The sequence below is a fragment of the Pygoscelis adeliae genome, unplaced genomic scaffold (assembly GCF_000699105.1).
Source record: "Pygoscelis adeliae isolate BGI_AS28 unplaced genomic scaffold, ASM69910v1 Scaffold318, whole genome shotgun sequence".
NCBI lineage: Eukaryota > Metazoa > Chordata > Aves > Sphenisciformes > Spheniscidae > Pygoscelis > Pygoscelis adeliae.
In genome coordinates this window covers 3,224,183-3,238,127 of record NW_008825430.1, presented here as the reverse complement: position 1 = coordinate 3,238,127, position 13,945 = coordinate 3,224,183, and the positions used below count along the sequence as shown (strand labels likewise).

General features: G+C 40.1%; 1 protein-coding gene across 1 annotated transcript in view; it reads left to right on the top strand.

Moving 5' to 3' along the window:
- Positions 1-8,171, top strand: part of SLC12A1 (solute carrier family 12 (sodium/potassium/chloride transporter), member 1) — a 52,716-nt gene extending 44,545 nt beyond the window's left edge. Inside the window, exons 24-27 of the mRNA XM_009330947.1 lie at positions 2,163-2,249; positions 4,510-4,645; positions 6,973-7,040; positions 8,036-8,171. Of these exons, the coding sequence (XP_009329222.1) occupies positions 2,163-2,249; positions 4,510-4,645; positions 6,973-7,040; positions 8,036-8,171 (427 nt within the window). The remainder of the gene's footprint in view (positions 1-2,162; positions 2,250-4,509; positions 4,646-6,972; positions 7,041-8,035) is intronic.
- Positions 8,172-13,945: the final 5,774 nt, after the last annotated feature.

Below are 13,945 nucleotides of genomic sequence, written 5' to 3'. Positions count from 1 at the left end.
AAGAGCGGTCTGCACTCCGTAATGAGAATATAATCAGTTTTATGGGATTTACAAGAGATTGTCCAGTTAACAGTAAGTGAAATTGCACATGAAGCTTCTCATATGCAAATACCATAGACAGCTCACATAAATGTGATGAACCGTAAAATGGTAAAATGCAAAGAAGGTAAAGAGCAAGTTAATGAACTTTAAGACAAAGTTGGTTTGACTTAGCTTTTTAAAAAAAAGTCTAGATTTCATAATCATCATTCACCTTCAAGCAAATGAAAGGTACTAATATAAACTTATTTTCACCATCGCCGTATATAGGACCTTTCCTTCCAAAACACTTTACACACTAGAGGCACAGCCATTTCATCACTGGTGGAAGCAGGCCATTTTGGGATGGAAGTCAGTAACTGCTTAACAAAGAGCAGCAGCAACCATGTAGTGAGTTAAAAACAACATATCCAAGCAAGACTCCAGTGGAAAACAAGCAAGACTGATGCAAGGACAGGAGTTAGAATTTAGCCAGCATCACTAGGATCATGAGACAGTGCCTCCAAAAGACAGCTGCCACAGGGATGCTCCCTTAAGCTTTTGCTTTCACATAAAGCAAACTTTACTCCACTGTGGTTCTGTCAGTTGTCAGGATTACCCCAAAGTTAACATACTTCCGTAGAAGAGATTCACAAGTGTTTGTACAAACTGTTCTTATCATTGGGTGAAAAAAAAAAAAGCCTTACAGCTGCTCAAGGACCTGCAGGGAAGCGTTCTCTGCTCCCTGGCCAGAGTCTGCCCAAGCTTGGCTGTTCAGGACCGCAACCGGCTCCTGGATCTCGGCACTCAAGTCTCCAAATCTCGTTGAGAGGAAGCAGGAAGTTTTGACATCAGGTGGGATTTGTCAAAATATGACAGATCTTCACAGAGGCAGTTCTGGCACCTGTATACACTGCTTGTCCTACAAAAGCCAGAGTGAACAGCACGGTCAGTACAGTTGACAATGGCCTAGTTTGTCTCCAAGAAAACAGTATGTGTATGTATTTCTACCTAAACACTAGCTTTCCTCAACAGCATAATACCCACCACACACAGAAGCCTTCAGAGAGACAAATCCAGAGGCCAGGTGGCTATTCCATTCCCTAGGTAGATCAAATACAACAACATCCAAGTACAATTTCATCCGTTGTATTTCCAAGTCAGAAATTAAATTTATCTGGACTTTTGCTAATGTGTAGTTCCCCAAATATTAAAACCTTTCCACAGAAGTTGAGACTTTGCTCTTTTTGGTGTTCAAAACAAGGATTGCCCCAAGGGACATCAAGATTTATACAAGCAGTGTGTTCTTATTATATAAAAAAAGAACAAGTAAATTCTCAGGTCATAAGCAAATACGTATTTCTATCATGGTTTGCTCCGAGGAACTTTCTGACCTTTACAAATTCCAGAGCTTATATACCAAAAAAACCCCCAAACAACCCCCACCCCAAAAAAAGAGGAAAACAAACTAAGATACAAGTTCCCAACCATGCTTCAACCAAAGGCAAAACTGACCTAACTAAACCTCTCTAACCTCAGCACAAACACACACAAAGCTATAAACTATTCCTCCTGCCCATTGGGGCAGAAAAACGAAGTATTTTCTTTTATGAAACATGTAAAGAAACATGTGAGTAGATCAATATAAATTCATAAATGGAAAAGATTCTTTGAGTATTGCCTATCAACCTTCCGGACCATATTTTCACCAACACATACACTACCAGTGTTGTACATACTCCACGCACAGAATTCTGATAATAATAGAATAACAGAAGCCTTTTCTAAGTATTGGAGAATTCTGTCCTACTGTATTTTGAATATTTTTCCTTTATAATTCAAGCCTTTGCAAATATTTAAAAGTACCATTTTTTCCCAAAATGTAAACACCCTTCCCTCTGTCTGCTATTCATTTCTATTTTTTGTGATTTTCATCGATCATCAGTTAAATGAATTATACTACAGCAATCACATCAATCCAGTTCTGTAATTGGAAACTGAAACACTAAAGCATTTAAAGTAATTTGTCATATAGTTAAAGATAATGAGACAACTGCGTTTGATATCTTAACTCATTTATGAGAGCTCTTTGATGCAAGGCACTCAGAAATATAGTGATAAAATGTTCTCTCTTTTGTTTTCAGGATGGCTTCGCTTCTAAGCAAATTCAGAATAAAATTCGCTGATATTAATATCATTTGTGATATCAATATAAAGCCCAACAAAGAGAGGTAAGAAACATTACCAAAATCCATTATTTAGCAGCAGGCCTTTATCAAGAGCTTGTTTCTTTTATGTTGAACATTAAAAAAACCAAAACACACCACAAAGAATAACACTGTCACTTTATTGCAATCATTTTCCAAGTACCTAGAGCAGGAAAAAGAAAAGAACCTTTTAACAATCACAACTCAAAGGGTCAAAACTATAGGCAGCCCTTTTCTTTATGTTGTAATCATAAGACTTAGTTTTAATAAAGACTAATGAGACACCATACTTACGAGCCACTAAATTTAACAGGCATTTTATGATGGCTTTTCGTATCTATTTACATTGCAATAGACTTCACTTCATCATATTAATCAGTCAGTCACAGTTCTCTTGGAAACTCACCATCTCTGCCAACTCAGCCTTCTGGGTTTTACCATGAATTCATAAACTTAACATTTTTCTGGCCAAACATAAGCGTACTTCTCCTCTCCCATGAGGACAATATTATAATACTCCCCTATCACTCAAATATAATGAAGATTCAATGTTTTTAAAAAGTAACGCTCTTAGGCAGGGGTTAGGAAGTTGGTAAAACAGTGCTCAGGAAGCTCCACCTCCAACTGTATTAACAAAAAAAAAAAATTCTTCAAGTCCTTGCTTTCTAAAAACATCTCTCTATAGAAATCACCTATTTCTTCTGCTTTATGTAAACAAAAGCATATAGCAGGTTGGTCAGGGAATAACTGAATCCTAACTCAATTCACAATATTGCTCTTGATCTTAAAGATCCTCTGAAAATGTTCTCACCTTGCTGTGCTCTCTTCCATCCCAACCCTTCCTCCCCTCTTGATAGGTCCATAGCTATTTCATAGTCAAAGGGCTCCTCTTCTCCACCCAAAGCCTTTCCTCTGAGCTCAAGTGCAATCTCAGGTTAGTCTCTTAATCCTCCTGTGTCCCGCTTCTACACACACACACAACTTTGCAAAAACAGTATTAGATTCACCAGTGTTTCTACAGTGCCTTGGAGATTTTGACTTAGGAAATGCAATTAAGGAATATAAAGATTTTATTACTAGATACCTGAAGTCACTTATTAGTGCCCTCTTGATCTCTCAGTTAATATTTTTTAATTATATAAAGAACTGTGCAAAATACTTCTCTTTTTTCCAGTACTATGCAGTGATTTTATGTAAATAAAAGCTATCAAAAAGAATTCATATCTGGCGTTAACATAAAAATCAAACACATTTGCTGCATCAGCACTATCTGAACAGAACAAGTGAATATAGTGCCAGACACTTGCTAGACCACTGTATCTCTCTCCCAGCTGGCATCCCATTTATTTCACTAATAATAAGAGGATTATCACTATTTTACATACTGAAACAGACACTAAGGATGTTGACAAACTCTCTGCCAGCTTAGCAACAGCAACATTAAATGCTGCACGTCACGGCCTTTAACCCATCTCTTGACTTCCCGGCCATATAGCAAAGTCCAACCTGTGCCCAGCCTCCCGTTTCACTTCACACTGAGGCCTCTCAGCGTAAAGTGTTCCTAGAAACACACTTACATTTATATTAAAGACACTCCCTGAGGTCTCTGTGAGATGATAGAGACTTTCAACAAAGGGGCAAGCAGGGAAGTACAGAAGGATGATAAGCTTCTCCAGATGATGACAGTCAAAAGCTTCAAGAAACAAATTGAAATTTAGAGAGAAAATCTGTGGAAAAGTTGGGAAACGAACACGAATGTGAGCCCCCATATAGCAAAAAACCTACAGCATTTCCTTCAGCCCCTTGCTACAGGAGATTTAGATCACCTGTTTCTCCATTTCATTAAAACTGTGACAGTACAACTATCAGTCGGGTGATTGCTCCAGTTAATGCTAAAACAATAACAGCAGCTCAGTATTTATGAGGAGACCCATAGTCATTGTTAACATTAGTAACCAACATACTGCTGTTTGGAGTTACTGTAGAACTCACTTCAGTATTTTTGCTACAGCCAGGAAAATACAGAAAATTCTCTGCAACGATAATAGGCCAAATGCAGTGTTTAATTATCCTCAAATAACGTTTTAATTATCCTCAAATAACCCCAACATATTGAAGTGGCACAGATACAACTTGGGGCACAATGTCGCAAAGAACGGTTAAAGATTTTGCGTGTTTTTCAGCTACAATTATAGGCAGCGGGGCCTGCCATACACAGTGTCTGTGGAATAAGTTAGCGAGTTCATACCCTGCAGCAAGGCCTCCTTTGTAATTCCTGTTTCAGCTGGAAATTCTTTGAAGAGATGATTGAGCCATATCGCCTCCATGAAAGCTGCAAAGATATAACAACTGCTGAGAAATTAAAGCGAGAGACTCCATGGAAAATTACAGATGCAGAGCTGGAAGCATTCAAGGAGAAGGTAAAGCCTTGCCTACCTTTTTACATCTGTACCTTTTCTTACACTCCAGATGTTTGAAGCAACTAGTAAGAAAATGTGAAATACCAGATATGGAATTAGAAACATGACGTGCACAAACCTGTATTTGATATTTACAGATTGGATTTATATTGTAAACACTGCAGAGGTGTGTTGCGATTGCATTATTCAGCACTCTGTAAGACCTTGGCACGTTTACACAGTATTTTCCAGGCTGAGGAGAAGCTCTGCCCACATCAGAGCCAGCCAGATGAAAACCACCTCTGAACCAGAAGCCACACAGTACTGTGCTGAGCCCGGGCTAGTAAGATCTGCTGAGAGGTTTATTAAATGGCTCCACTGTTTTAGAGCTTGAGCCTCTTAAAGAGTGCAGTTCCAAACATTCACTGCTTTGGGAAGTTTAGAACTGAATCCAGACCCTACAACCGGCTCTAGGAATTTTTCCAAAGGCAAGATTTAACATGGATTCTTACCTCAATGGCAGCGTGAAGACTAAACCTGCCTACAACACAGGAGCTCCCCCACAGTTCAGAGGCACTCTAAGGCTGACATTGCCTGATCCACTGGGTGAATTAGAGCCTGGGCTGCTCTTTAATCTTGTTGGAACATACCTTCTTAGCAATGAACCGCCAGGCTTCATCAGGCCAGTGCCGAAAGGATACTGCAAACTCTTCCACCCTTGAGAGACAAGTTCTTCTGTAACTCTCTGAGAATTAATCTAGCAATTTTATTTATGGTTCCTGTTGGATTAACCTGAGTGCACTGAGAGTTTAGTTATCTCCACTTTATGGTGCTGGTATCTTCCTCAGCGGAGCAAGGATTGCGAGTCTGAGCTCAGAGCCGCTGGAGGTCACAGCCTGACATATTAACATAAGCTGAAATCAATGGTGATTTAAGATAACACACTATACTACCGATTGCAGCAGCTGGGAAGCAGACTGACTGCTCACTGTATTACCCTTTTCGTAGATTTGATAACCAGCATAAAGTTATGGTAGTCAGCTGTGGGCAGAAAACTTCTGAAGTGCTCTCAGCATAAATCATCAAAACATGGGAGTCAGAGCCCTTAGAACATCTCAGTATAAAAGACAACGGCAAGATAATCCCAGATATACACACTTGTGTGCAGAACCAGTGAGGATACAACAGGAAAAAAAATGCGTGATTAAGCTTGGTCTTGTCTAGGTCACTAACTAAAGAACCAGGAAAAAACCCTACAGCTTGAAAGCAGTCAGCACTATGAAAATGCCAAATCTCTCTATAAATTGAGAACAGCAACAAAAATTCAGCTTACACACCTGGAAAGACATGCCCCTTATCTTCAGAAGTAAGGCAGTTCTGGGAACTTTATGGAAGACATTAGAACACATTTAAAATTCAAGAGAGAAAAACCTGGCAGCACAGATAAAGAGTGATGTTATAGGATGATTCTCATGAGATAACAACTGGCTAAATTATGAGGATTCTTACTTATATAACATGTGTAAAAGAACAGCAAAATTTCTGTAGAGAAGGAAAATTTAAGGTCTGAATGCAGAAAAAACAGCTTTTTACCTTCTCCAGAGAAAGAGAGAATAATTTATAAGACCAGTGAAGATACATCCATCTCCCATGCTGCAATCTCCCTGTACACAAACCTGCCCTGGTCTCTTGTTCCCTATGACTTGTGTTAAGTTATAAAAACTTTGAGGGCCTGAGCCTGATCGTGAAGTAATCTTGGCTGAATCTCAAGGTAACAGCCATTTACGCAATCTGTAAAAGTCCACACAAATACACAACACAAAGCAGCTAAGTCTTACTCCAGACTCCTGGTCTTTTGTTTAAGAGGTGAACTTCTGGCAAGGTGTTCATTGACACACCGACGTTCAGCCCTACCAGCATGGCAGCTGGAGACTTACAAAACAGATGAGTTGCTATATTAACCGCCATCAAACAACAGCACAAAAGAGTCTCTGCACAGTTCCCGAACAGCTATACTTCATAGCCAAAGAAATACTTAAAAACTATGTCTGAGCCAGCTCTGGTACTGCGTCAGTACAAAAATAATCTCCAGCCCCAGGAAATCTTACACAGTGAACAACCCCGGCCCCCCAGGTAACTGTACTAATCAAGAAGCATGGCTTAGCCTCCTATTTTGCCATCTCTATCATGCTGGACCACAGAGCAGACCTGGCTTTCAATGCTGCCAAAGCAACAGCAGTAAATCTTGTGGGCAATGGGTAGTGTAGAAGTCCATAAGGCACCAGAACTGAGGATCACTGACCTAACTGATTTTTTTTTTTCTTTTCCCCCCGTTTTGTTTTAATCAGAGTTACCGCCAAGTCCGTCTGAATGAACTCTTACAAGAGCATTCGAGGGCAGCTAACCTCATTGTCCTGTAAGTTGCAAGATTTTGGTTCTAACTTAGAGAATAATCTAATGTGTAAAGGGATTCTGGACTAGAGCAACAGAAACGCTTGTGTTAAAGGATTATTTTTGCCCTCAGTGAAGTAAGGACCTTTTGAAGGACTTGCATCTGGACTGATGGTTCTCTGGGACTACACTGAATAGGAATCTTTCCTAGTAGTTCTTCATAGCTTAAAACAAAGCTCCACTCATAAAAATGTGTCAAAAATGTAATCTTCACATCCAAATCTACATATTGAGTGTTACACTTGCTTACTCACCTGCAGAAAATACACATTTTCCTTTCTTTTCCCCCCAACAATTAACAACTTAAAGTTAGAGAAAGGATTCTTTTGGTTTGCACACAACAAATGGAGTTGTTAGCCAAAATCTACTTGGAACTATATGAAACTGAATAAGGACGATGCAATTCCATAAAGAAAAAGAGGCCACCGATAAAATTACCAAAAAAAAAGCCATTTTCAGAATCAATTTTTAGTTAGAGTAGATAAACCTCTTTAGCCCTATTAATTCAGTCTCCAAAAAAGGGGTGATCAGGTAATGTTTACCATAAATTGACCCATACTTTAAAACTCCCATCTCACAGTAGTCACAGATCAGAAAATAAGCTGATGGACTGCAAAACTGTGCACGTACTGTATTTTTATCCTTTTTAAAAATCATATTACATGGGGGTTTTATGACCCCAAAAATGCTTCTTTACCAGTTCAAAGCTACAATCACAAGCAGTCCGTGTCCAGTACAACTAGCCATGTTAATGGCGCTAACCAGGTGAGCAAGAGTTTGCAAGATTAAGGCCTAATGGTAGCTTTGTGCTTTATAAAACAGTCATGTAGTCTAATTACGAACGTTCAGAGTTGTATAGGGACAGCTGATGTTTTCTACTTAGTATTTAGTGAGATGCATGTCATCAGGGCTACCCCTGACTTCATAATGTTAATTTTATTTTTCTCTCTGTCTAAACAGGAGCCTCCCAGTGGCAAGAAAAGGAGTAGTGTCTGATTACCTGTATATGGCTTGGCTAGAAATTCTCTCCAAGAACCTTCCTCCAATCTTAATGGTCAGGGGCAACCACAAAAATGTACTGACTTTCTATTCTTAGAAAAACGTCAGTGCCTAGAATATCCCTTGCTTGATTTCAACACCTGCACTTTTAATGGCAGTGATTTATTAGAGACACACTTATCTAATACAGATCTAAAATTTAACTAATTGACAGAAAAATTTTCAAAAATCCAAAGTCACACAGTGAAGAATTCGACAAAAAAAAATGTAAATGGTCCCTGCTGGTGTTTACACTCCAGTACAGGTAAAAGAAGGAAAATCTACATACATATATATATACACACACACCTCTCTCTCTCACGAGACGGCAAATATTTTGAACACACAAAGAAGAAATTCCACTAATTTTATAAGGTATCGAAAATGCTTTTGATATTTATCCTAGAAAGCCAAAATTAACCGCTACAATACAAAAAGCATTAAAGCTATAAATAAATACTTCTTTCAAATTGCACTGTCATAGTTGCTAACAGAGACACAGGAGGATTACAGTCAAATGCACCAACTTGGGAGAGACAAAAAAACCTGTATGGTATCCATCAGGTCAAAGTCATAGACTGATATAAGGCAAGTAGAATACCTGTGATGCTGTTTAATTATAATATTGCCAAATTAAGACCTATGCCTACAGCAGATGCTTTAATATAAATTAGCAGAACAATTTAGGTAAATTCAAATGCTTCTAATTAACTGACAAACAAAAAAGTTGCATATATAAAAATATGGACTCTATATGACAAGACTTGATAATGAATTTTCAAGCTCTGACATGGAATGGAATGTATGATTGCAATAATTAAATGTGGTAAGTGAATTTCACAAAGAAATATTGAATATTCTGACAATTTTTGCTATGAATGTTACAGGTTAATACAATCTGACATTATACTTTGGGATAATATGTACAGTGATTTATGCGATTAGAAAACAAAATAAACTCCATTAGCTGAGTCAAATGCCTTATTTTATTTATATAAAATATTTCTCTTACTTTTAGACTTTCTAAATAATATTCTTTATACACTAACTTGAAATAAAGGAAATCCATTAAGTTGTGTAATTTTTCTATTTTCTATTCTGCAACATCATAGTACTTTATCATTTCAGCTGTCAATAAAAGCAACTTCTCTTTTTAATGGGGAAAGCTATATCCTATGTGTAAGCATTATTTAAATTAAAGACCATTAAGGAGCGCAGCTAATTTAATTACTGCAGTTCTGCAACTCCTTTGCAGAGATCAACTAAAATCTAAGCCCCAGGAAAGCCAAGGGACCCTGAATTTCACTAAATGTTTATCTTAAAGCAGGCCTCAGATTCCATCTTTACTTGAATTATTAGAATTTAACTTGCAGAGGATCTAGCACTCCATCTCCAAAAATGACGAATATTTGATATTCATATTTCTCCAAGTTCAACGGCAGCAATTCAGCAGAACATGGTAATGTAGCTCAATAATCCATGTTTTATTTTCTCCATCTATTAAAGGCAGGAGATGAAATACTGATATTTTCTCATAATGTTCTTCCTTCGCTCCTTCTTATACATTTACAACCAGGTTGAAGGATCATTTTGCAGTTTAACTGCACGACACAGATATATGAGTTTCCTAGATACACTAGGCTTCCTGCACAGCTCTGAGCAAACCAAACCTCACGTTCTGCACCTGCAAAACAGGGAGATTCTTCTCATCCTGCACAGTGATGTTAGCAGCGATACAGGAGCTTGTTACATGCTGTCAGGTCCTTCCACCTTTGTAGAATTGCAATGGCCACCACCCTTTCCACCTCACTTCAGACACCAAAGAGGTATAATCTGCATGCGGTACCCAGGCAGTCAACGGAAAGAAAAAGAGCTTTTAGGGAGGCTCCGCTTAGGCCTTCTGTGAGTGTGTTTGTTATCACGATCTATGGAAGGACCTGGGGGAATTACACACCTGCGTTAAGCCCTTCAGTTATGTACCCAAGTGGGGATTGTTTCCTAAATATTCCCACGTACTGTAATTCTTAATCTACAGGCAACGTCGACCCAAACTGATGTGGGGGACCAAGGCAGATCCAAAAAGAGAAGGAGCACAGTATGAACCAGCAATGGCACTTTCAACACTATTCGCGCTTCTCTCTCGCAAACACATCCCTGTGGGCACTGCAACAATAAATCCCAAGAGGTATGCTTCTAAATGAACAGCCATCAAAAACTAAGTACATCACTGTAAAACTCCTTGCTTAGACTACAGTGATTAATTAGAAGATGTATCCACACAACAATGTTATGGGATTTATAACGAGCAGCACAAACTCTAGATGCAACAGTGCTTAACTACCTGAAAGTGTTACTTCCACAAATTCACAAGTAATTTCAACACAGCAGTTTCCTAGGAGCTTCTATTTCTTGTTCCTCACCATGATTTCTGAAGTGTGTGTACGACCAATTTGGAAAGCATACTAATTACGGACTCTTTTAAATTGCAACTTCGATTGCAAAATTTTGTTAGTCCACCTACCTCTGTTCCCACTCTGTAACAGACACTTCCTCTTTTACATACATTATGCATAAAACAACTGCTGAATTTTAATCATCATGTTAATAACTGAATTCTAATTACAAGCTTGACATCTCTAGAAAAAAGATGGCTCTAAAGCTGTCTAGCACATTTTGAGCTTATATCACACTACCAACTCTGCAGGTTTATATAATCTAGGGTTGATTTGATCAGCCACGACAAAAGCAAGCATAGATTAAGTGACCAGGGATATTAAAGTGTGAAAATACTGTTGCTGTGAAGCAAGAACAAAGAATATTTTGAGTCGTCTTCAAAAATCCAGGCATCCTGCACAGCTAAGCTTGTGCCTAAGGGCCTGTTAAAATGATCCACTACCGCTCCTCGCATCAGCGCATCTTACCTTTCCCTCCTAGTGTTACTGGAGCTCCAACAGGTATCGCAGAAGGCATTTCATCATAGTTCAGAGAATACATTTTCCTTAAATCTTTTTACAGCCACTGGCAAGTAGCCCATCTTGATCACATACCCCTAGGGCACAGTGCTTAGGAATGGTAATAGGTAGGTGTCCCCACCTAGGGCTCCAGAACAGCATTCTTCCAACGTGCCTTTCACTAGATTTTCAGTCCCCAACAGAGATTAGTTTGGGGGGGGGATTGTTTGTTTGTTAATTTTATTTTTAAATCAGCAACCCAATAGTGCAAGTAGAAAAGCTACCTAACCAAAAAGGCATCACATTCTGAAGATAAACAGCTGCAACTGCTCGAGCCACATTCTGCAAAAAGCATGCCGCTACCATACTTCACACCCAAAGGGGTTCTCCGCTTAATCATCATAACCACAAAGTACAAAGCTCCAGCCACTTGCATAGTAAATTTTGCCAGTCTTAAACCTCTGCAGTTTTCATTACGTCTTTGAAAAGTCCTACCAAAAGCCTTCCTAGCTAGGCAAAATACGACAGGCTGCCCTTCATTCTCAGAAAACCTGGACATTCCTTGTCTTTTCCCCCTTTTTCTACGATTCCACGTGGTACCTCAAGATCTTCTTTAAGGCAAAAGCAGTTTCAGCAACCGATTAGTAGTTTACAAGTAACAGACATGGCAACAGGTAACACGAATTAGCACTGAAGTTGTAGATACGGAGCAAACAGCTACAGAGTTTTAGCTGTTACTGACTCATTTAACTCCCCATAACTGTTTGTCACCTCCCCTCTGGCAGAGGTCCCTGACTTATCAGCAAAGCTGGGAGAACAGCATTTGAGTAACGCTCAGCCTCCTCAACCTCAGGACCTCACTCTTGTTCAGTGGTCCCCCTCAAGCTGCTGCCTCACGTCCTTTGACTGCCATCGGACTCCAGTGAAGTGACCGAGGATCACTCCCGAGGTCCTGCTCTCTGTCCCCTGCTGCCGGATTGTAACTTTTGTCAGAAGGGCAAATAAACCCTTAAAGTGCTGCGGCTGTTTGCCAAATGAGTGACTCAGCCCTCAAGTTACAGGTGAGGAAAATCAAGGGTTTGTAGCAGGGCGGCTCAGCATACATCAGACCAGTTTAAACATCCCTTCACTCTGGTGCCTGGTTGGCACGGCCCCTTGGCAGGTGTGTAGCCCATCGGGACTTGCGTGGCCAGTGCTGCTGAGCTAACACCTCACCCTGGCCTTGACTCTCCTAGGAAAAATGGAAAACGTAGCTGTGCCAGTGCGACAACAAACAAACGTAGCAATTTTTAGCTCACATTCTCCGCAAATAACAACAGCAACAACCCACAGTCACGCCATTGCTGGAATTTCATCAGAGGAAATTCAGTTTCGAACAAAATAAAGCACTAAGGTTGTTCTGGAACAGAATAAAAAGCAATGGCAAAACTCCACAGCCCCCCACGCTGTACGGCAAACCACATGATCAAAAATAGAGCTTAATTATAAATAGACACCCTCACAGCAACCTTTTAAATTACAAACCTTAATCACTGTGAGAGAGACAGCTGTTCTAAGTGAGGCTGGGGTGGGGAATGTCTCTTTTAAAGCCACAATTTTCTTCTAATAAAAACGCTCATTCTAACACCAAAACTTCAGTGGGGAGAATTTTACGGATTATTATCCCTGAAAGAAGCTCTATGTTTCTTTCGGTGTACAACAAAGCAGCCTCCACTCCTACTCTCAGTCTAGGTAAAAGGCAGATAATTTCAGTTTATCTCACCATTGTTTTTCAAAGTCAGGAGGAAATGCCCAATGGAAAGCAGCGCTAATCGGCAATCAAGAAGGCAGGAATGTTGACCAAGTGACTATCTACAGAGCAAACAGCACATTCCCAGGACCAAGGCAAACTTGCTCAGACTTTAAGCATAGGGTTTTTTTTTTTCCCCTTGTAAAGATCTGGGGAAAAAAGTGTCACTCAGTTGAGGCCTTTCTCCTTGATAATATGTTGGGATGAGTCCTCCTATCCATTATTCGTGGTCTTTTAGACACAGCGTAGAACCCAGCCTGCCTCACCCAGCCAGGCCGTTCATAAAATTAGTCCTTTTCTACACTATAATGCAGGACGCGGTTGTGACCTCTGTAAAGTTCTGCTTGCGTAAATAACCATTTATAATTAGATATTCATTTGCTACAACTTAAATTCTTATAAACGTCCATTTGTGGATGGCTTGTATCCGAACTCGTGAAATGTTCCAAGCAGCTTTTTCACACGGGTCTATGATAAACACCCATTCTCATTCTAACAGTGCATACTACTGAGAGTGAAAGTGCTGAACAGCAATAAAAGAAACCCCAAATTGGGACATTCTTAAAAATGTCTTTCACATTCGGACTGCAATGTGTAGCAATGGTTTCACTGCCACCTGGCTGCACTTAAAAAAAGGTAACATAGCAAGGAGACAATCACATACGCTTTGCTCTTTAAAAATAAAAAAGTCACAAAGAATGGCTGTTTGACAAAACTTAGACTAGCAAACAGAACTCCCAACAGCCCGCAGCTATTTTGCACAGAGAAAAATACATCCGTCAGAGCGGCCAAGCGCGAGTTTTGCCACCACGAATCCAACGGGTTCTCTTGTCAGCCCAGGGCACCGAGAACTACGGGGGAGTTTAGGGAAGTCCCGCAGACGGGACGGCAAAAGAGGGCAGCGACTGTCAAAGTCAAGGGCGGCGAAATCACAGGAGTATCCCGCTCCGAGACAGGAGAACAAGCCCGGTGGAGCACCGACAGGTTTTCCCAGCTCCAGCCCCGGCAAGGCGGGGAAGCGCTCGTTTCCCTTTCACAGGGCGGGCGCTCCTGCCATCGCCTGACGATTTCTGAAGGAGGACGCGAGGCAGG